The 21,235-nt window shown below is 34.3% G+C and overlaps 1 protein-coding gene across 1 annotated transcript; it reads left to right on the top strand.

Moving 5' to 3' along the window:
* Positions 1 to 398: 398 nt before the first annotated feature.
* LOC129939444 (golgin subfamily A member 1) lies at positions 399 to 20,873 on the top strand. The gene is made up of 7 exons (XM_056047461.1): positions 399 to 1,437; positions 12,027 to 12,383; positions 14,876 to 15,301; positions 15,381 to 15,479; positions 19,829 to 20,263; positions 20,322 to 20,555; positions 20,614 to 20,873. Exons 1-7 carry the CDS (start codon positions 1,216 to 1,218, stop codon positions 20,773 to 20,775), a joined length of 1,935 nt encoding a protein of 644 aa, XP_055903436.1. The 5' UTR covers positions 399 to 1,215; the 3' UTR covers positions 20,776 to 20,873.
* The last annotated feature ends 362 nt before the right edge of the window (positions 20,874 to 21,235 follow it).

Here is a 21,235-nt window from a genome sequence, read left to right as displayed (position 1 = left end):
TGAAATCTGTTACTTTTGACATCGTTCACTTTTGATATCTGCTACTTTGAAATTTTTCACTTAAAACATCCGACACTTTGACATCAGTCACGATCGTCGTGACTTGTAGCACGTTTTCGTTTGCATGCTATAAGAATTATAAGGAGTCTCTATAGAAGCCAACTGACCCATAGATTTGTACCCTGGGCCTAAGAGCTAATTTCAAACCTTATTTTAGACTTTGCTTATAATAGACTTTCTTTGACTTAAACATTCAAAAATGAATAATACACCTAACCTATTCGATGTGCATTTGCCTTTAAACTGAATTCGTTAATCTATTACAATCGGACTGTCATCTTGTCCCAAAATTTGTCCCAGTTCTCCCCCAAAGAAAAAAAAAACGTCAACAAAACACTGTCATCAAAACTGAAAAATCTGACTTGTCTACTTGTCTTTTCCTACATTTGCTTTCGGAACATAAGCAAATTTGTGTTTTCTGTTTTTTAAAAAGAAATAACCACCTTCAATTGGATGAAATTATCAAAAACTAATCACCAACAACTGAATCGATTCTCTACAACACAAATTTACCATCAACTGCCTCGCATAATTCAACTAAAGATAATGTAAAACTTAAAACTTTTCCAAGTGCAATCACCTGTGTTCTTCCCATCGCATACAAAATTATCCAACCGAAGCAAATAAAATTTAACTATTAACCAACCCTCACCGTCACCGCTAACCGCTAACTGCTTTCATTTCCAACCGACAATTATAAGTAGCTTCTTTATCACCATTTCCTTTAAATTCTATGCAAATTTTCTTAATTAATTGACTCCAAAATATAAAATAGGGAAAAACCGATAAAATTTCGTCGTCGTCGTCTTCGTCGGTTCAAATTTCGAAAGGACGTACTCAACTTAAACCGCGGGTGGGTGTGAAAATCTGAAAATAATAACAAAAAGAAAACTGAAACTGATTAGTCGGTTCAGTAGGCATGTTGCAGTGCTTGTGCTCCTCCTGTTGAGTCATTCATTCACTCATTCAACAGCAATCTACAACAACCCTCTCTCTTATCATCATCAACCTACAAAAGTTTCATAGATTTTAGTTGAGGATTGATTCGGTTTTAATCCACATTCGTGAAGTGTTTCTGTTTTGTTTGTTTTTGTCTTCAATTGAAATTGCCTTAGAATTGTTGGTGTGCTGGCTTTTCAGCAGCAAATTAGCAAAATGTTTGCCTCGCTTAAAAACAAAATCAAAGAAGAAACCGGATCGGATGTGGCTAGTGCTCTGCCACCACTGGCCACCGCCGCCGCCACCGCAACCGGTGCTGGTGGTCGGGTATTGAATAACAATAATCGCATGCGTAGTCGTTTGTCATCGACTATCAGTGTGAATTCCATGGACGATGCGGCTTCCCTGACATCTCAGGGGCCCCACGGGACCGATCATGTAAGTTTTTATTAGTATTATTATTATTAATTACATATTCAACCAATTGTTATATCTCTGATGGGTGGTTTATTGTGTGGTTGCAAATAGCTCACGAATCAAGCTATTTCATAATATATTTATCAATTAGGTGGGAAATATTGCTCAAGCAGAGGATGATAAAAGGAAAGAATCAGGGAGAACGAATTGTGAAGGTTATCTTCTTTCGAATAGAGTTTTGTCCACGTTGTAATAATTTCTAATGAAGAAGATATCATCATTTCTTATCTGAATGGTTCGTTATCTTCTAGCATAGTTTTCTGTTTGAGCAATGATATCGAGCCTCCAATATTTTTGGAGTGAATTTCGTATTATTATAATCTGGTTGATAATTGTACCTATGTCATTTACTTTTTTAAATATGGCTCCGCATGTGTCTGTCGCGGTAACGAGTTATGAAGTCCATTCGATCATATCAATCTTTAATAGCTCCTTTTCTAATACGTCTGAGTTTTATTATTGGTTTTCAATGCTTCAAAAGTTGCTGGTTTGTTTTCATAGAACCTTATGGTTCCCGTATGTAAATTAACTTGTCAACAAATTGATCTTTAAATTTTGCAACTTAATATGTCTTGTTTAAAATCAAATATTGTCGATTTTTAGCCGATTATTTAGTCAACATGACTCGATAATGCTCGTCATTCACCGTAACGGAAGCTCCTGCCTCATTTTAAAAGTCAATTTCGTTAATAGCTTGAAGATTGTCTTCGATCCATATACGGCAACACTTTACTTATTGACAAAATGTTTAAGTCATCACTAAACACAGTTAAATGGACGGATTGCTTTATGAACTTTGCGAACAGATTATATTTTTCCTACTCCAGCAGGATGTGTTCGTAAAAAACTTCAAAGATGTATTAGCTCTGCCGAGGGGGGGGGGGGTGGTAGTCCCTGGAATCTTTCAATAAGTCTCTCTATATATTCGGATCACAAGTCGACGCCATTAAGTTTTACGATCAGGGCGTTGGAGTATCGTATGCTACTCCAAATTATTTAACTGATTTAAGGTAAATTGCCTACAATTCATGATTGTAGCGTCTCTGGAAACGTTCCTTCTATGATATGCCGCCAAAAATTTCTTTGTCGAAATCGAGGGTGTACTATTTTACAAAACTGTTTTCTTTCGCACTCGTGCAGTTGCAAGAGTACTGAACAACCTTGACATACACAAATCCGCTGGCCCAGATAGTATCCCCCTAAAGTTCTAAGGAAGTGTTTTTCAACGTTGTCAAAATCTTTTCTCTGCTTTTCCATTTTTCCTATTCTATAGGTCTCTTTGTGAAAGAATGGTTTTACACTATTTTTGCCGCATGTCCCTAATAGAGGTTTTAATTTACAAAACTTTTATTCGTCCAAAACTTGAATATAAATCGCAAATTTTGGCAGATGCCCTTAAAACAAGTTTAAGTCTTTTGGATAGAATCCCAAAATTGAGCATCACTCGAATACCACCGCAATTTTTGTTGCCTTTTGTTGTTTTATTGATATTTGTATCGGGTTTTACAATAAGAGCGCTCATGTTCTTTACAGAAGATCATGTATCGGGGTTTTCAATAGGAGCGCTACAAAAGTTTTTTTTTAATAACACAAAAACGGTTTTGGATATCAATGAAATTCTTTATTCCTGTGAAAGAACGTTCGATGCCATTATGTATGGAACTCAAAATCTTTTGCATGGCCACCACGGGCACGCTTGCAGAAGTCCGGACGCTGAACCCAATTTTCCACGGTTTTCAATCAAAAATCGGCCGATAATTCTGCAATTTCACGTTCGATATTCGTACGAAGTTCATCAATTGTCGCTGGCTTGTTGGCATTGACCATTGACTTGACGTAGCCCTACATGAAACAGTCTTAATGCGTTAAATCGCACGATCGAGGTGGCCAAGCGACTAGACCATTTTGTGAGATAACACGTTTTCCAAACTTAATTTCCAACAAATTGATTGTGACATTCGCTGTGTGGCTTGTGGCGCCGTCCTGTTTTAACTACTTGTCCTCCAAATCCATACATCCAATTGAGGCCAAAAATATTTGGTTATCATTGAATGGTAACGTGCCGGTCTTGATCATCACGAAAGTAGTACGGCCCAATGACGCCGCGCGCCGGCCCATAAACCACACCAAACCGTAATTTTTTCGGGATGCAATGACGACTCATGGAGTACGTATGTCGCATATTTTTTTTTATTGAAGAAGCCATTCAGCCAGAAAGAACCTCTTCGCTGAAGATGATTTTTCGATGAAAATCCTAATCTTTTTTAAGTTGTTGCTGAGTCCAATTCACGAACATACGACGCTACTGGTAGTCAAGTGGCTTCAGTTCTTGCGTCAATTTAATTTTGTAAGAATGTAGGCCAAGATCTTTTCGCAAAATTTGCCACAACGACGTCACAGAGGTGCCCAATGCTTGAGAACGACGTGTGAGAGACACATTTGGGCTTTTTGCAACTGAAGCTTCAGCGGCAGCAGTATTCTCGACACTACGGGCACTTCTTTGTCTGTTTGGTACGAGAACATTTTGTACAGTGCCTGTGGATTCAAATTTTTTCCACTAGACGCTCAATTTTTGATCTCCTAGGACGATTATCACGATTCCCGTAGCACATTTTAAAAATTTCGACTCGTTGTTGGCTCGTATATCTTTCCATCATGAAATGGCAAACATTACTAAAGAAAAATTTCAAAGGAGCTGGAAGATATATGGCGTCGTTTGCTGCCGCTGTCGCTCTACTTTTGTACAGTCATTGTTGAAAAGCCTTTACAAACAATGTTCTGTCGAATAAGCCGGTTGCATGCCCCCCTCAAATTTGAGAAAGCACTTTTCATGACAAAAATTACTATTAAAGGATTTGTCAATTCCCCGCGAATTTTTTTTTAATTAAGGTGGCACAGGCAGGGATTGAAGCCAAGACCCCTTGCATGACAGTCCAAGGCACTAGCCATCACGCTACGGGTACTACTACTACTACTACTACTACTACTACGGGTAGTACTACATTCCTGACAACATTACTCGCACTCAGGAATGGTTGATAGATGTAAGTCACTAGGCCCTGGTTCTTCATGGACTGTTGCGCCACGTAATTTATTTATTATTATGCCCCCTCAAATAATTCAACGGTAATACTCGCACTTCCAGAAATGCTCATTGCCTTACCTTACCCTTCAGCTCTATTTAGGACTTAATGCCAAGTATAGAGATTGTTTTTTAAACACACATCGAAAATGTTTAATGCTCTACCGAATTCTTTTTTTCCCTCCCATTTTAATATTCTAAATTTTAAAACAAATCCTTCCCTATTTTAATAACACTCGCACTGTGTTTAAACGTAAACATGTTTAGGGTATTATTAACATCTTGAGTCTCTGTTAACTTTCCTCACAAATTCCAGGCCTGCTCGATCTGAATAAGGGATCCGTTTACAGCTTGTTTAGTTCTTCTGATGATGTTGATGTTGTCTAAGTTTGAAGTATCTGAATGCAGACGTCGGTCTGTCTTGTTGGCGGTGTGTAAGAATTGAATTCTCCAGCAAAAAGAGGAGCCAGTCCAGAATTTGTCTGATATCGATAAGACTGGATAGCAAAATGACCACTTAAACTTGACTTGTTTGCATGCCTCTCAGTTGATGACCTATCACTTTAATTTTTTGTATGAAGCAACGTCAACCAAATCAATTACGTCAGAGCCTACCGTGTGGCTGCATATCTCTAAGTTTTAAGAGGATACTGAAGCTGAACCAGATTAGTTCATAAACCATATTTCGTCTGAGAATTAGATTTCTGCTAATTTGTTTAAATGCTTTAAGTTAATTAAAAAAGAAATTGCCCTGTCAGATATTACACATTTCAATTTCAAGAGTGTTCATGCAAGTTCGTACAATCAATTGATGAGTGACTCTTCCATTTGGCCAATATACACTACCGGTCAAAAGTTTGAGACCACCTTCATAGGGTTGCTTTATTTGTACCTGGCGCTTGGGTTTATGAATGAATATAGGATTTTTTTACTTGCATTGTTAACTTAGACCATTTTAAATGGTGCAAGTGAAAAAACTCAAGATATTAATCGTTTTCTGTAAATTATGAGGAATTTTGTGAAAAAAGCTAAAAAAAAACAGTATTGGGTTTTTGGCTTCTATTTGGATTTCTCAAAGTTTTTATTTTGTAAGACTTTTTACATTCAATTTGGAATTTTTTTTATGACTAGGGTAGTATTAAAGGTTAAAAAAAAGTAAAATTTGAATACCTACATATTAAGAATTTTGTATATAATGCTCGTTTTGGTCCAATTTAAATTTATTTGAGACTGTGATCTTCTCCAGTAAACAAAGTGCGCATTATGGGGAAAGTTAAGGAATTAACCATTGAAACTCGATCTGCGATTATGACCCTTGTTGAAGAAGGCTATTCGCAAAGAGAAATCGCCACAAAATTGAAGATATCCAAAGGAGCAGTTCACAGGACCATACTCTAGTACCGGTTGTTTTAAGGATAAACAAAGAAAAAATATAAAACCTCGTAAGAAGATTGCCTAGAATTGTAAAAAAAATATTGAATTTAAAGGAGGGTTTTTTATGAAAATTCAATTTAGAGCTTTTATTGGTTTTTTAAATAAATAATTTATGTTTGGTACAAAATTTGTTTATATTTTTCTATCATTTACAACTAAACATGCTCTTCACTTTTTTCACGTATTAACTTTTTTCTTAAAACTTCAGTTTAGGAGTTAAAACTCGATATTTCTCAAATTTCAGAGGTGGTCTCAAAGTTTTGACCGGTAGTGTACGTTAAGGTAAACAAATTCGTAAATCACTCAAAAAACGACCAAGCGCAACAAACCGTGAATTTGACATAACAAAAATCAATAATGCTGCTATACCGAACTTCGATGACATCTACAATGCTGCTATCTTATCTATAAACCATGTATCTCCAAGTAATTTATCATTATAACATAAAAACGTAATAGGTATAAGAACGAAGTTAGATTATTTATATATTGTTTTTTCATCCTGTCTTTATGATATAATATTACTAACCGAAACTTCGGTAACTGAAACCCAACTAATATCTGAAATATTTAACTCTAAAATTCTCAGAAAAGGTAGGTCCAAATTTATGACAGGTTTAGGTAAAGGTGGAGGTGTTTTGATCGCAGTTCGATCATCCCTTTCTTGTAGGGAAATTGAACTTAAATCTAATTCTATGACTTTAACCTTTGTATATGAAAACCATAGTACTCTCATGGTGGAAGTCGAATAGGGCGGCATCTACATATTTTTTGTCTAATGTCTAGCGAAGGCATTAATGGAGAAATCGATTGCAGTCGGGAGACTTATAAATGCTATAATTTGCAATAGAGAAAGACTATAGTGAACTAACGAAAGTCTGAGTGCGAGGGGAATACACATTTGTTTCTTTGTGTTTGTATTTTGGTTTGGTTGTATTTTTACATACGCAAAACGGTAGACTTTCTATACAAAGATGATAAGACAAAAGCAGGTGAATTGTGATTTCGTGGAGAAATTGCTGTCAGAGCAAAGTTTTTAAATTTGGGGTAATTTTTCTATACATTTGGAATAAACATAAAGTTTAACTACTGTTTTAAAATATCGGTATTAATAATAAAATTAAACTCCAAGACAAATTTAACAAAGAAACCAAACATTTAATGATGCTATAGATAACCCGAGATAAGTTATGTTGAAAAAGCAGTTTTAAGCTTTAAGTTTCAAAGGTTGTAAGCAGAATGGGTACAATAGCTAGATACGAGCGCCAATAGCTCGGCATCCTGTTGCCCTAAAAAATGTTGCTCATGAGAGTACTATAGTTTTCATATACAAAGCTTTAACATCTATCTATGATATTGACTAGTTAATTGTTTGTTTATCTTTGAAAGATAATTCTGAATTGTTTATTATAATTAATCATATTCCCCCTAAAAGATCTCTTGAATGTTAAAATATATATTTTAAAAATTGTTGTTATGTTTTAGAAAATCTGCGTAGTTCACAACATATAATTTGCATTGGCGATTTTAATCATGTCAATATTAAGTGGATAAAGTGGTGATGTAATTTCTGATATTGAAATGAAATTGATTGATTTTTTAGTCAGTTTGAGTTAATACAAATTAACTCTTATTCCAACGAATTAAATAGTGTTCTTGATCTTATCTTTGTTGATAAGGAATTCAATATTTATGTTGAAAAGTCTAATATCCCAATTATTCAAAACTCAATCCATCATATTGCCGTTGAAGGAACCATAAGTTTTTATAGCTATATGAAAAATGAACAAATGAATATTTTTTATCCATTATTAATGAAGCTCCAGTCCAAATCAAGCTTGGTTTAAAAAGGACTTATTAATTTAAAAAATAGAAATAATAAAGCATTTAAACTTTTTAAAAAGAATCACGAAAGTATTGAACTTCGGTCGAGATATTTAAACTGCCAAAAGGAATTTAATACCCTCCATAAATTTTTGTATCGATCTTATATGTTTATTATAGAATTTAATATAAAAAATAATAGTAAAAGCTTTTGGAATTTTATTAACTCAAAACGTAAATCAAACGGTTATCCAAGTTGTATGAAGTACTTAAATACATCAACAAGTGACTTGAATGAGATTCGTAATCTTTTTGCTGTGTTCTTTCAGTCTGTTTATTCACCAAACTTACTTTCCAATCTGAAATTACCACAGATCCCAGTATCTCTTAATATTGGTTCAATGATATCACAGGTTTCAGAAGTTATGACAGCCCTGCTTTACCTAGATACAACCAAAAAAGAAGGTCCTGATGGGAATCCACCCATTTATTATTTAAATGTGCATCTCTCCTATCTAGCCCTTCGACAACCATCTTTAATTTTTCTCTTTCTCAGGTTCAGTTTCTAAAGTGTTGGAAATTGTCTTACATAACACCAGTATTTAAGTCACGATCTAAACAGGATGTTACTAAATATAGACCAATCTGTAAAATTTTAGCTTTGCCAAAGTTATTTGAAAAGATAGTCTTTGATAACCTTCTTTTCAAACAAAAGATATTGTTTCAGTATACCAACATGGTTTTATATCTGGTTAAAATCTTATTTAACTCGAAAGGTTCAAATTGTTAAAATTGATGATCATTTTTCGGAACGGATCTTAGTGGCATCTGGTGTCCCTCGGGGCATCCATTTGGGACCACTATTATTCCTATTATTAGTAGTACCCGTAGCGTGATGGTTAGTGCGTTGGACCCCTTGTTAGTGACGAAGGTTGAGCTTCAGCTCATCTTCAATTCAATACAAAATAAAAAGTAAGCAGGTGTCGATGGTATATCCAACGTTGTACTAAGACATTTACCGTTGTAAGCAATTGACATTTACACCACACTCTTCAATAATGCACTGAATAATGCATATTATCCAGTGCATTGGAAGACCGCTGTGGTTCATTATCTCCCGAAAAAGGGAAAGGACAACTCCAACCCGTCAAATCTTCGGTCGATAAGTCTTCTTCCGAGCATCAGCAGCGTTTTCGAAAAAATCATTAATAGGGCTCTGACTAAGTGGGCTGCGGACAACAAAATAATTCCGGATAAACAGTTCGGGTTCAAGGCGGGTCATGACACAATTCATGCTGCGTCTTAACTCGTTTCTGATATCCAATGGAATAAATCAAAACAACAATGCACAGCTGCTGTTCTGGTTGATTTGGAAAAGGCCTTTGACACCGTATGGTTAGAGGATCTTTACCTAAAACTAAGCAGGCTTGGCATAAGCAAGACGTTGTTGTATATACTTTATGACATGCTTAACGGTAGAAAGTTTGTTGTCAAAAGTGGCTATGTAACTTCTGCCACAACATTCTCATTTAAAAATGGTCTTCAACAGGGAGCGGTGAATTCGACGATTCTCTTCAGCATTTACACCAGCGATCTGATAGATAGTCTTACAAAGGTAATTGCGTACGCCGACGATCTAATTGCGTACAGAACGGCCCGAAAGGTTGAGGTTATTAGAATTCTCTTGCAGCGTGATTTCGACAAGATTCAGCGATATTGCAACGACTGGAAACTGAAAATAAATGTCCAGAAGTCGGAGACAATTCTGTTCCGGACTCTGTTGGCTGGGGTCGCGAGGGATACGTGCAAGAATTGGCGCAAGATGGTCATCGTTGAGGAGCCTTCGCTCTGACGGCTGTTTTTTAGCAGTGTGAAGGTAATTTGCTACATGGCCCTCATACGGCCAATGATCGTTTATGTTTGTCCTGTGTGGATCAACGTTGCCCCTGGAGAAGTTTCGGGTGTTTGAGCGGCAGTGTTTACGTTCTATCCGAACCACGAGTATTTTAATAGTGCACGCTTGAGCGGCATCATTCCACCAGAGGCATTCCTCTTTTTAGACAGATGCGGGCTGATACAGGACAGATTGGCAGTTCGGCTAATCTACCACGAACCGTGGATAGGCGACTCGTGTACAATCGGGACGTCATGGCACAAGGCGGAGCAGAGCTTCTTTCGGTTCAGTAGGGCTGTGTCCGAACGGGACCGAACTGATAGGGTGAAGCAGGAGAACCAGTTTCGGTGGCTTCAATCGGCACTTGATAGTATGTAGTCGGGATGGGGTTTTAAGCCTGGGCCGGCTTACATACTTGTTTTATAGTTTTAGGGTTTAGTTTTAAATAGAATAGGCTAGGTGGCACAAAAAGAAATAGAAAACAAAATACAAAACAAAAAAATAAAAAAAAACATGTAATACAAAAAAAGACAACAAAATATGAATAACAAAAATGTTAGATAGTTCGATTTGCTGCTGTGGTTGTTCTAGTTTTAAGTAGTTTATAGGTAGAATAGGTAGTTAAAGTTAGCTATAAGTTTTATATTAAGGACCTTATTTTAAGTAGTTTTTAAGTAAAAATAAAAAGGATATTGATATTAGTTTTTTCAAAATTTTCTAATAAATACAAAAAAAAAAAAATTAAATTGAAGTAAAATAGATCTTAGGACCGAAAGACATTAGTAGTTAGTGTTATAGTTTGACTTAGAGTGTCCGTATGGGACCATTAAATTAGTTGTAAGTTATGGATAATTAGACTAGTTTTATGAATTTTTGTCTAGCTTTAAGATAGGTTTAAGAATGAACTAATAAAAATGAATTTAAAAAAAAAAGTGCGTTGGACGGTCATGCAAGGGGTCCTGAGTTCAATCCCTGCCTGTGCCACCTAACTTTTTTTACGGGTACTGCCTCTTGTAAGGAATTGACAAATCCTCCAAGATTAATTCTTATCATGAAAAGTGCTTTCTCGAATTAGCCGTTCGGATTCATCTCTGACAACATTAATCGCACACAGGAATGGTTGATTGTAAGTCACTAGGCCTTGGTTCTTCATGGACTGTTGCGCCACCTAATTTATTTATTATTCCTATTATTTATCAATGATATTCCTGACATATTCGAAAAATTCATCATGTCTCCTATTTGAAGATGATCTTAAACTGTATCGCACCACTAAATCCATTCAAGATTGTACTTTGCTGATTGGTGTGACAAAAATTTTCTACACTTGAATGTCTCTAGGTGTCAAGTTATGTCATGTTTCTGTATCAGTTCATCTATATACTTCAATTACACTACTAACGATTCAGAACTAGAACAGATGGTTGAGAAAAAAGATCCAGGAGTTGTACTCGATACAAAACCGAACATAGATTACACAATCAATAAATCTAATCAAATTCTAGGGTTCATTTAGAGAAACACTAAAGAATTTAATGACCCATACACGCTTAAGTCCTTTTTTAATTATCTGGTTAGATCAGTACTTGAGTACGGTTTATAATCTAACTTTTAAAAACTTGTGTAAGTGAATTGAAAAAGTACAAAGGAAATTAACAAGATATGCATTCATTTAATTTAAATTGGAGGATAACTCCAACTTATAAAACCAGGTGACAGTTATTTGGCACCCAAAGTCTGGAATGTCGTCGTAAATACTCTGGAAAAATGTTTATCAGGGACATAGTCTCTTACCATATTAAATGTCCTCCATTACTTTCTTCAATTTGTATACGCGATCCTAGAAGTAATTCTCGTGATTTAATTTTGTTTCATGAGCGTTTTCATGGAACCAGCTATAATCGTAATGAACCAATCTCTCGTTGCATCAGGGAAGCTAATTTGGTTTGTAACAGGTAAGACATTTTTGGTAGTTGCAAAATAGATACTTTTAAACTATATGTATCTAACTTATTAAATCTTCCTTAATTTAAATAATGAAATTTTATAATTATTTATATGTAATATAAAATGATAATTTTATTTCATTACTAATTAAGTTGTTAAGAACTAATGCATTGCTCTGAAAGGGGAAATATCTCTAATTGATGAATGAAATAAATAAATAAATGGCAATGGACATATTTTATATGTTAACTTTTTCTCCTTCCAAACCTTCAAATTAATAAATAATCAACTCAAAAAATGTTCCTCAAACTTACACTATTCTTGTAACTGATTTTTAATATAATCATTTTTTAATTTAAAATATTTCAGATTGAAGTACACACCCTACGCAGCCAATGCAATGATTTATCAACAAAAGTCACCGATCTCACCCAAAGACTGCAATCGCTTCAAGAAGAGAAAAATCGCATTGAAAAAACCAATGCGTCTCTAATGGAATCGGTTAAATTAGCCCAAAACCAAAATAGCCTACATTCGGAGGAACAAGAAAAAATTCAAAACATACAACAAATTGAAATTGAAAAACTAAAAAGTCTTCTATCGTTTCGTGAACAAGAAGCTGTTGATCGGTTAGCAGCAATGAAACAGAATCAACAACAAATTGAGAATTTAACTGGTGAGCTGGAACGTTTAAAGATGCTCGAACCAATGGTTGAGGATTTGCAGGTGAGTTAAATAAATATATTGACACAGTTTTTAAGTGGGTTAAATATAATTAGAACGACTACACAAAATCTTTCCTTTATAAAGAATTCATATTTTTGGGGGAAACTGGTTGTTTTCTTATCCAAATTGTCAGCTTAATCAATGGATAGTTTATAAATATCAAGGTTTAACGTTTAACTAATCAATTTTTAAGAGTTTGATGATTATGAATGTTGCTGATTGTTTGAAATGAAAAGAATGTTTAATTTATCAAGTTAAATTAAAGTTTTAAAATGCAAAGTTTCAATATTTATCAACTATCAACTAACAACTGATATTTCACACTCTTAATATGTTTGAGTAAATTTTTGAAATTTGCTTTCTCCTTGAGTTTAACTTTTACGTGCCGCAAGTGTATAATGCATACCTCTCTAAACAGTTGGCTATCTTCAAATAATACTGTTTAAGTATAGAACTTGTTTATCAGCTCTGTTCTTTTCTCTTTAGGTCTTCAGACCTGTTAAGTCCGTTGGGAACCCCTTAAGGAGCATAAGGTCTCTACTACGCCTACGCGCCATCGTGTACGGTTTCCGGAGATGTGTTTCAGCTCCCTCCAACTCTTGCCTAGTGACGCTGATTCCGCCTAAACTGTCCTGCGCCATGTGCTTCTCGGTCGTCCAGCTCTTCTTCCTTCTTTTGCGAGCGGATTGCACTGCATTGCTTGGCCTGCAATGCAGTCGTACCTTTTCGAAGCGTATGTCCAATCTAATGCCACTTACGTCTTCGTATTATAGATTCTATAGGTTCTTGACCTGTTCTTCTATGAAGGACCTCTTTTAATATGCGGTTTGGCCAGAAAATCTTATGATGTTACGAAGACATCTATTCACGAATGTTTGCAGCTTTCTTGTTATGGCAGAAGTAATCTTCGAAGCGCTACACCCATAAAAAAGCACAGATTCGACATTTGTGCGAAACAGTCGTAGCTTTGTTCTGAAGCTAATAGAGTTATTCTTCCAAATTTTTGACAGCATACCAAACGCCGCTTTTGCTTTTGCCAATGCGGCAGATGATGTCATGTTCGGTTCCGCCTTCGATGGAGAAGATACTTCCAAGGTATTGAAATATCTCCACATTTACCACCGGTTTCGAGGAAAAATGTATTTGAGAGGATGGTCTGGTTCCGAGGCTGATCATTTTTGTTTTGTCGGAATTAATTTTCATCCCCACAACTTCTGATTCCCTCTCCACACTTGTTGTCGTTTGATGGAGTTCCATGATCCTTTAAAAAAAGAGTAAGCAAACATCGTGTAATCCAAGTGCTTAAAATAGTATGTTTTGACATATCCATTGGATCCCTCCGCTACCTGACAGAGCTGAGCGCAGTACATCGCTTATTACCAACAAAAACAATATTGGCGACAGAATACAGCCCTGTTTGACTCCGCTTCGGATTTAAAAATTATCTGACAACCTACCATATGCCTATTAAAGGCCTTTTCGAAGTCGATGAACAGCAGATGTAGTGGTGATACTGTTCAATAATGATACGCAGGGTGTGGATATGATCAAAACAGGAGGATCCAGCGCGAAATCCTGCTTGTTCGGCATCTAGTGTGGCCTCAAGGTGTTCTCTGATGCGTTCCAGTTTGACTTTTGCTACTATTTTGGCAACGCCATGTAGAACCCAAATTCCTCTCCAGTTTTCGCACTTTGTAAGATCTCCTTTTTATTTGGAAGCTTGACGATAATTCCCTTCTTCCACTCATCGGGGAAGCTTTCGGTGGTCCAGGCTTCTTTTATGAGCGGATGGAGCAGTTCGCTTGATGACGTTGGCGCTGCTTGTAAAAGCTCTGCGGGAATTCTATCAAGTCCTACCGGTTTGTTGTTCTTAAGCGCTTTAATTAACTGTTTGCGTTCGTTGATCCTTGCTCAAGATTCTCCTGAAAGCCAAGTATTGCTGCTTCCTTCTTTTCGACCGACAGTTCTGTCAGCACATGAAATGAAAACATTTTTCACAGCATTGCAATGTTTCGTGTGACAGGTAGTGTAAATTGTTTGTCGCGATCGCGAAGTCCTTTAGTCTGGCAATGTTGAATTTGGGGTCTCGTGTTATTCTGTTGGATCTACGAACTTAAGCTGTACGCAATCTTAGAGAAGCTTTCATTAAGTGGGCAAGTCCCATATCGGCGCCTCCTCTGTTCCGTACATCCATCTTGTTTATCAAGCGTTCTAGAAACCCTTCGCCTTTATCTATTATGCTTCGATTATTCCGGATATTGTCCTTAAATTAGATTTTACACAAACAGACACACTTCATATTATAATTATATGCACACGTTTATTTTATTTTAAGTGTTTATTGATTTGTCATTGATCATTGAGCTATATTGGTGCTCTTGAACATTTCTATCTATTTCCTTTTGGGTATGTATCATTCTCTTGAACTCAAATATACAAATATTTTCTTTTTCTTCTTTTTTCTATTTCACTCCTCTCCACACCTCTTCTAGGACGAACTAGAACGTTTCAGACATTCAGCACAATTGGGTAAAAATAATCTCACTACAACTCTGGCTGCAGTTGAAGAAGAAAATCGTCACCTTAAAGTACGCCTTCAAATTGTCGATCAAGCTCGTATGGATACAATATTATCACTGGGTTCGGATGAAAAAATACAAGCTCTAGTTCAGGAGAGAAAACTTCTCGAACAACACTTAGAAGAAGCCCACCTACAATTGTCTGATATTAAAAGTTCGTGGAGTGGACAAAATCTAGCCCTAGAAACGCAAGTTAGTCGCTTATCAAAACAGGTTGCTGAAGAGACGACTGAAAAGAGAAAAGCCCTAAAAGCACGTGATGATTATGCAGAAAAAGTAAAACAATTAGAATTCGAAATGGAAAAGCTTAAAGATGATCTCCAACAAAGGGATACCAAGGTTAGTTAAAAAGAAAAAACAACCATTAAGAGTTCTTTTAACGGAATGTGGAAAAATTATTATTATTTTTTTTTTGCAGATTAAACTTCTCGAAGAAGAAATCGATGAGTTGAACTTGGCTCTTAAAGAAAGTCGTGAGGAGGGTGAACAAGAAATTTTGTGTGTGCGTAATAAACTTGTGAGTACCAATTAAAGTGTCTGGCTTTTAAGGATTGTTAAAAAAAAACAGGCGGAATGCAGTTTCTTGTCATTTACTAACAACATTCAACACACACAATTAATTATTTGCTTTTCTTTATTTTCTATTAAATTTTTTACATTACACACGCTCAATAATATCTAAATTCATATACAGCTATGGCCAAAATAATAGGAACAAAACTTAATTTTTGGTAAAAATTTAATTTATGTTTCTTAATGCCCGATTTTCAAAAAGTAATATCGGTTGTCAAGATTTTGCAGTACTTTTTTTGCAGGCTTTATTTAAGTTTAAAAAAATTCCCATAAAATTGACAATAATTAGAATTTAGTTGAAAAATCCGTGTTTTTAATACTGGAATTTTTCTTCGAGATTTTGCTAGGATTCGTTTCCCTAGAAGTCTACTCTCTTTCATCTTGCACTGAAAGGAATGTTCCAGTTATTAAAACTGCCCTTCAATTCAGTTCGCTCTGTGATTTGTCGTCGTGTGGGTGTATTTTGAATATGGCGTATCCCAAATCACAATTAATGATTGAAAGTTCCGTCGAAAAGTTGAGAATAGTCGGCCGGCTATTGGATAGTCTGGTACACCAACCAAACCGTTTAGTTGGCTCGGTGTGCGCACTTTCAGCCCAACCCGAATTAACTACCGGCCGATAAAAAGTCTGCATTCTGCGGGGGCCCTTAAAGTGTAGATCCTTCCTCCTTTTCCCCTGAAAGGCATATAGTTTATGTGATATTTTTTTTTTAATTTAAACAGCTCCGGGTACGTCTGTTTTTCTTGGAATTGCAAGTTCTATAAAGATTGTGCGTTCAGGTTCGCTGACTTGCTTATCAAAATCTTGCTGCAGACAGATTTTTTGATGGCATAAACAAATATATACTTATGAATAATATGTCTCTTTTAAGCAGCATTAAAACGCCTTCAAGATGTTTTTTTAGTGCAGTGTTTTGCTGCATCTGTTGCTTTGTAGCATATCTACTGAGCACTCAGACAAAATTCCTATAACAAAAAAAATATGTTTTTAACCAGAATACTATTGTATGAGAATTTTCTTCAAATGTTCCTATTATTTTGACCATAGCTGTATTTCTGCCATTTAATTAACACACACACATTTTATAATCCACACACCCGAGATACTTGTAAAGTTTTTTGTATTAATTAGAAGCTTTGGGCAGATTACTTTTACACACATAAATTTCGTTAAAAGTTTTATGATTATTTTGTTATTTCTATTTTATAATTATTATTGTTGTTATATAATCTTTTATTGTTAAATTTTTGATTAAATATTAATACTTATGTTATATGTATGTATTCTTTTGTAATAAATATTGATTTTATGTTATGAATTTCTTATTTCTTTTTTTTGTTTTATTATATCATCTTTCTATACTCGATAAAAACATGAGAAAGATATGGTTTATTATCATCGAATCAATGGTGAACTAAAAACATTATGGTCTCCATCAGTTTTATAGGTTTTAGACAGGAAAATGACTCATTATTTTACATTTAACAAATTTAAAATACCTCATCACTTTTCATTGCTTGTAGTTTGGTATTAAATTTTATATTAACTGTATCGAATTGTATCATTCAGGGTATGACTCTTCTCTTGGAAAATAAATAAATTATTCAATCGGAAAACTATGATTCCAGTCAGAACAAAATAAAAGCTAAGTTTATTTCGTCATACATAAACAGGTTAACATTACAGATTTTTAAGGTAATTTTTGAGTGCTAAGTGTAATTGGGCAGGTTCATTTGCAGTCATCTTTGAACGTGAATTTTGACCAATGCAACTAGTTACTTTGTCAAGTGTCATGAGTTTTAAATTCAGAACTTTACTTCACAAACCTCTACTTTAGGTTAATAGTACAAGAACTAACAAAAGTATTATTATCTACAAAACACTCATGAGGCAAGTTACAAGTCTATCACGATTTGTATTTTGTACTGTAAAGAAATATGGCCCTTTTACAGAAAACATTAAATGAAGTTGTGCAAAAAATACATAAATTATAGAGGAATAAAGTTCAGCTTTCAGTTGAATGCATAAACATGATCAATTGTCTTTTTGACATAAGTAGATTTGACTTGATAGTTAGGGAGATTTTTCTTGACTAACTTTCCAGTCAACTTTGCAATAAAGTTGCCTTGGAAGGCAGATTTTTGGCAGCTGGCCAGTCAACCTCTAGAAACTTGCCTTACTTCCAAGTCCCTTATGTTTACCTTCCTTTCTCTCATTCCGCTGCCAAATATTGGCGGAGCCAAATATATGAGATGTCATTTCCCTGTACTCGTTTCATTAAACAAGTTTAAAAAAAAATTAAAACTTACATACTTTAGTTTCTCCAAGATAATTTAATGCCAAAAATAGATTTAAAGGGGTTTCGAGTTTAAAGTTATTCAACAAAATTATTTTAAATTATCGATAATACAAAATATTCTTTGAATAATATTAATTGTATTGAAATCTAAATCAAATTTCTGAAAACCTTAAAACTCGAAACCATTTTAAAAGTTAATTTGCCGTAAAACTGGTTTTAAAGGAATTTAAAAAAAAATATTTGAATAAACTTAAATAACCGTGTAAACGGACAAACAATGGGCAGGTTCAGACACCATAAAGAACTTGAAAGTAAGTCAAGTTTCTTGTATCGGGTTGACGAGCTTGCCTTCCAAATTAGGCAACTTTATTGGAAAGTTGACTGGAAAATTAGTAAACCAAAACCTCCATAGCTCTTAAGTCAGGTCTACTTATGTCAAAATGAGAATTGATCATGTTTTTCAATTCAACTGAAAGCCAAACTTTATGATTTATTTATTTGCTGCACAATTCTACTTAATGTTTTGTTCAAAATGGTCAATTTTCAAATTGGGAAAGGAATAAGTAATATTTATTTAAAATACAAAATACAAGTAGAGATGGACTTTAAGCTGGCCTGACGTTTTTGTTAGTTTTGTATGATGAGCTGAAGGTAGAGGTCAGTGAAGTCAAATTCTGAGTTTCAAATTTATAACACTTAAAAACTAAGTCCATGCATTGGTTAAAATGTTCGCTCAAAGTTTACTGCAAATGAAATCCCTTATGTTGGGCAGGTTCAGACGACTTAAAGGACTTGAAAGTTAGGCAAGTTTTTAGTATCTGATTGGCCAGCAGCCAAAAAATTACCTTCCAATTAAGGCAACTTAAAGCTGACTTATTACTAATATTTCTTTACAATACAAAAAACAACTCGTGGTGGACTTGATTCTTGACTGAGGAGTTGTTTTAAGACAGTCATTTTGTTGGTACTTTTTGTTCTATAAACTTAAAGAAGAGTTTTGCCAAGTAAAGTTCTGAATTTGAAATTCGTGACGCTTCAAAAACTAACTAGTTGCCTTGGTCAAAATTTACGTTCAAAGAATGAAATTGACTGCAAATGAAGTCCCTTATGTTGGCTGAACATGCCCGTTGTCCGAACCTATCTCTCACCTAATTGGATGCCATTCGAAAACTTTTGATAATATTGGAAGATCTTCTTATCTTAAGAATTGAAATCGCTTTGAATCTAGTTTTGATGTAAACATAAATTGGGAGAAACTCAATAATATGGGTGGACATAGGTTCTTCTAGAAACACACAGTTTCAGGGAAAATAGTTAAAAATAAGTTATTTATTGTTACAATACTACAAGTATTTCTTTAATTTGAATGCCTGTAATAAAAATAAGTACAAAAGTACAACAACTCTTTGAACGTCCTTAAATTTTGAAAAAGGGGGACCATATATTTCAAAAGACAATAAACGCATACTTAAAATATAAAAAGGAAAAGTTTTAATTAAATTCGACGGAAAAAAGCTTAAAAGATGTAGATTGCATTTATAATTACAATTACAATTACAATTACAATTACAATTACAATTACAATTACAATTACACTTACATTCGTAAAATAAAGCTAATAGTCTCAATCCAATGAAGTTCTTTCTCAGATCAAATTAATGCCACCTTTAAAAGAAAGCTACAGGAAACAGCTTTTATTTCGTTTTGATTAAAACAGCGGCTGCTCTTTTGGATTAGGTCGTGAAATATCCATCAACTTATAATACAATTTTCTGTTAATTATAATTTTATTGTATCCGAGGACCCAGAAAGTTTGATTTTTTTCCTATTAACTGCGTTTAAATCTCTGCTTGGTTATGGATTATAATTTTTGCCTAAGGCAAAGAAAAATCTATAAATTTCATTTGCATGGAGAAAACTATTAATTTCGTTTAATTCATTTTAATTAAAATTATATTTATTTTAAATGAATCTCGATTCTTAATCAATAGGAAACCCTTGAACAAGAGAAACTCGAACTTCAAACCCGCCTCACAGCTGCCGAAGAACGTTTCACCGAATATGCTGATAATTCTGAACAAATAACCCAAACCCTACGCCAACAAAACTCCCAACTTCAAGAACAATTAACTGAAATTTTAAATTGTCTGGAATTAGAAAAGGAAGAAAAACTAACTGCACTCCTGCGTAATGCTGAAATATCTCAAAGTGAAGAGATATTAAAAAAAGAATTACGCATGGAACGTGATGAAACAAATGAATTACAAGAAAAAACCGAAGAACTTCAATCGGAAGTAAAAGATAAGAATTTAGAAATTTCCAAATTAAAAAACGAACTCAGTGAACTACAATCTGTGATCCAGGGACAAGAAGAGAAAATAACGCATATCGATGATTTAAATACCGAACTGAGTGAAAAGAATAAGGTATTTTAATAATTTGTAAATGTTAAACAAGGATATAATTTATTTATCTAATTTCTAGACGATAAAAAATCTAAACCAACGACTTGCTGATATTAAAAAGACAGTTCAGAGGGAGATGCGTGGGAGCAGTAGTAGCAGTAAGTCATTCGATAATGGCAGTTCGTTTGATTCCATAACCGGAAATGGTGTTTATCCATATTCTACGGCGACTCAAGACGGTGGTATTGTGATGGATGAAGTTAATTTTAAATATTTGAAACATGTGATTGTGAAATTTTTAACCAGCAGAGAGGTATATTTGAATCCTATCTTTTAATATATTTTTAAATATTGTTTGCATCTTTTTGTAGGTTGAAGCAAGACATCTTATTCGAGCAGTGGCGACGTTACTTAAACTTAGCAAAGAAGAAGAAAAGCTTCTAAATGACACGCTTAACTGGAAAATGAGTTGGTTTGGATCGAAACCCGATCATGGAACCGGACAAAGAGCATTCTCGATACCACCAAGTTAATATTGATCACGATGTATAAAAATATTTATTATTTTCCTAACATTAAAAAAATGTATTTAAATATTCAACAACAACAAACATTTATTGATATTTACATTTAATAATAAAATAAAAAAAAAGAATCAGCTTTACTTTTCCATATTTTACACACAAAATAAAATTATATTTTAAATTTATGAAACTATAAAAAAGAACAAGTTAATTGAACCAACGTTTGTATAAAGTTGTACGAAAAGTCATTACAATAATTATTATTGTTCTCTATCTATAGTGCGTTTAATATGAATTTAAATTGTGTTTTTTTGTAAGTAGTTGACAATAAAATATAAATAAACAAATAAATAAATCACTTAAACTTAAAACAAATTTGTCAATCGTTAAAACTAAATACATTATGTATGAAAACCACAATAGACACTACCATATCTGACTTTGCAAAAACAAACATTTTTAAAAAAAT

The sequence above is a fragment of the Eupeodes corollae genome, chromosome 1 (assembly GCF_945859685.1).
Source record: "Eupeodes corollae chromosome 1, idEupCoro1.1, whole genome shotgun sequence".
NCBI lineage: Eukaryota > Metazoa > Arthropoda > Insecta > Diptera > Syrphidae > Eupeodes > Eupeodes corollae.
The sequence above is the reverse complement of the archived record's forward strand: the minus strand, read 5'-3'. Positions and strand labels throughout refer to the sequence as shown.

What these genes read in the sequence shown, in the direction of transcription:
- LOC129939444 (XM_056047461.1), top strand. Translation starts at nt 1,216, where the DNA reads ATGTTTGCCTCGCTTAAAAACAAAATCAAAGAAGAAACCGGATCGGAT. An exon ending in TGTGTGTGCGTAATAAACTT is followed by an intron (nt 15,480 to 19,828) that starts GTGAGTACCAAT and finishes CTTAATCAATAG; the next exon opens with GAAACCCTTGAACAAGAGAA. An exon ending in AACTGAGTGAAAAGAATAAG is followed by an intron (nt 20,264 to 20,321) that starts GTATTTTAATAA and finishes TCTAATTTCTAG; the next exon opens with ACGATAAAAAATCTAAACCA.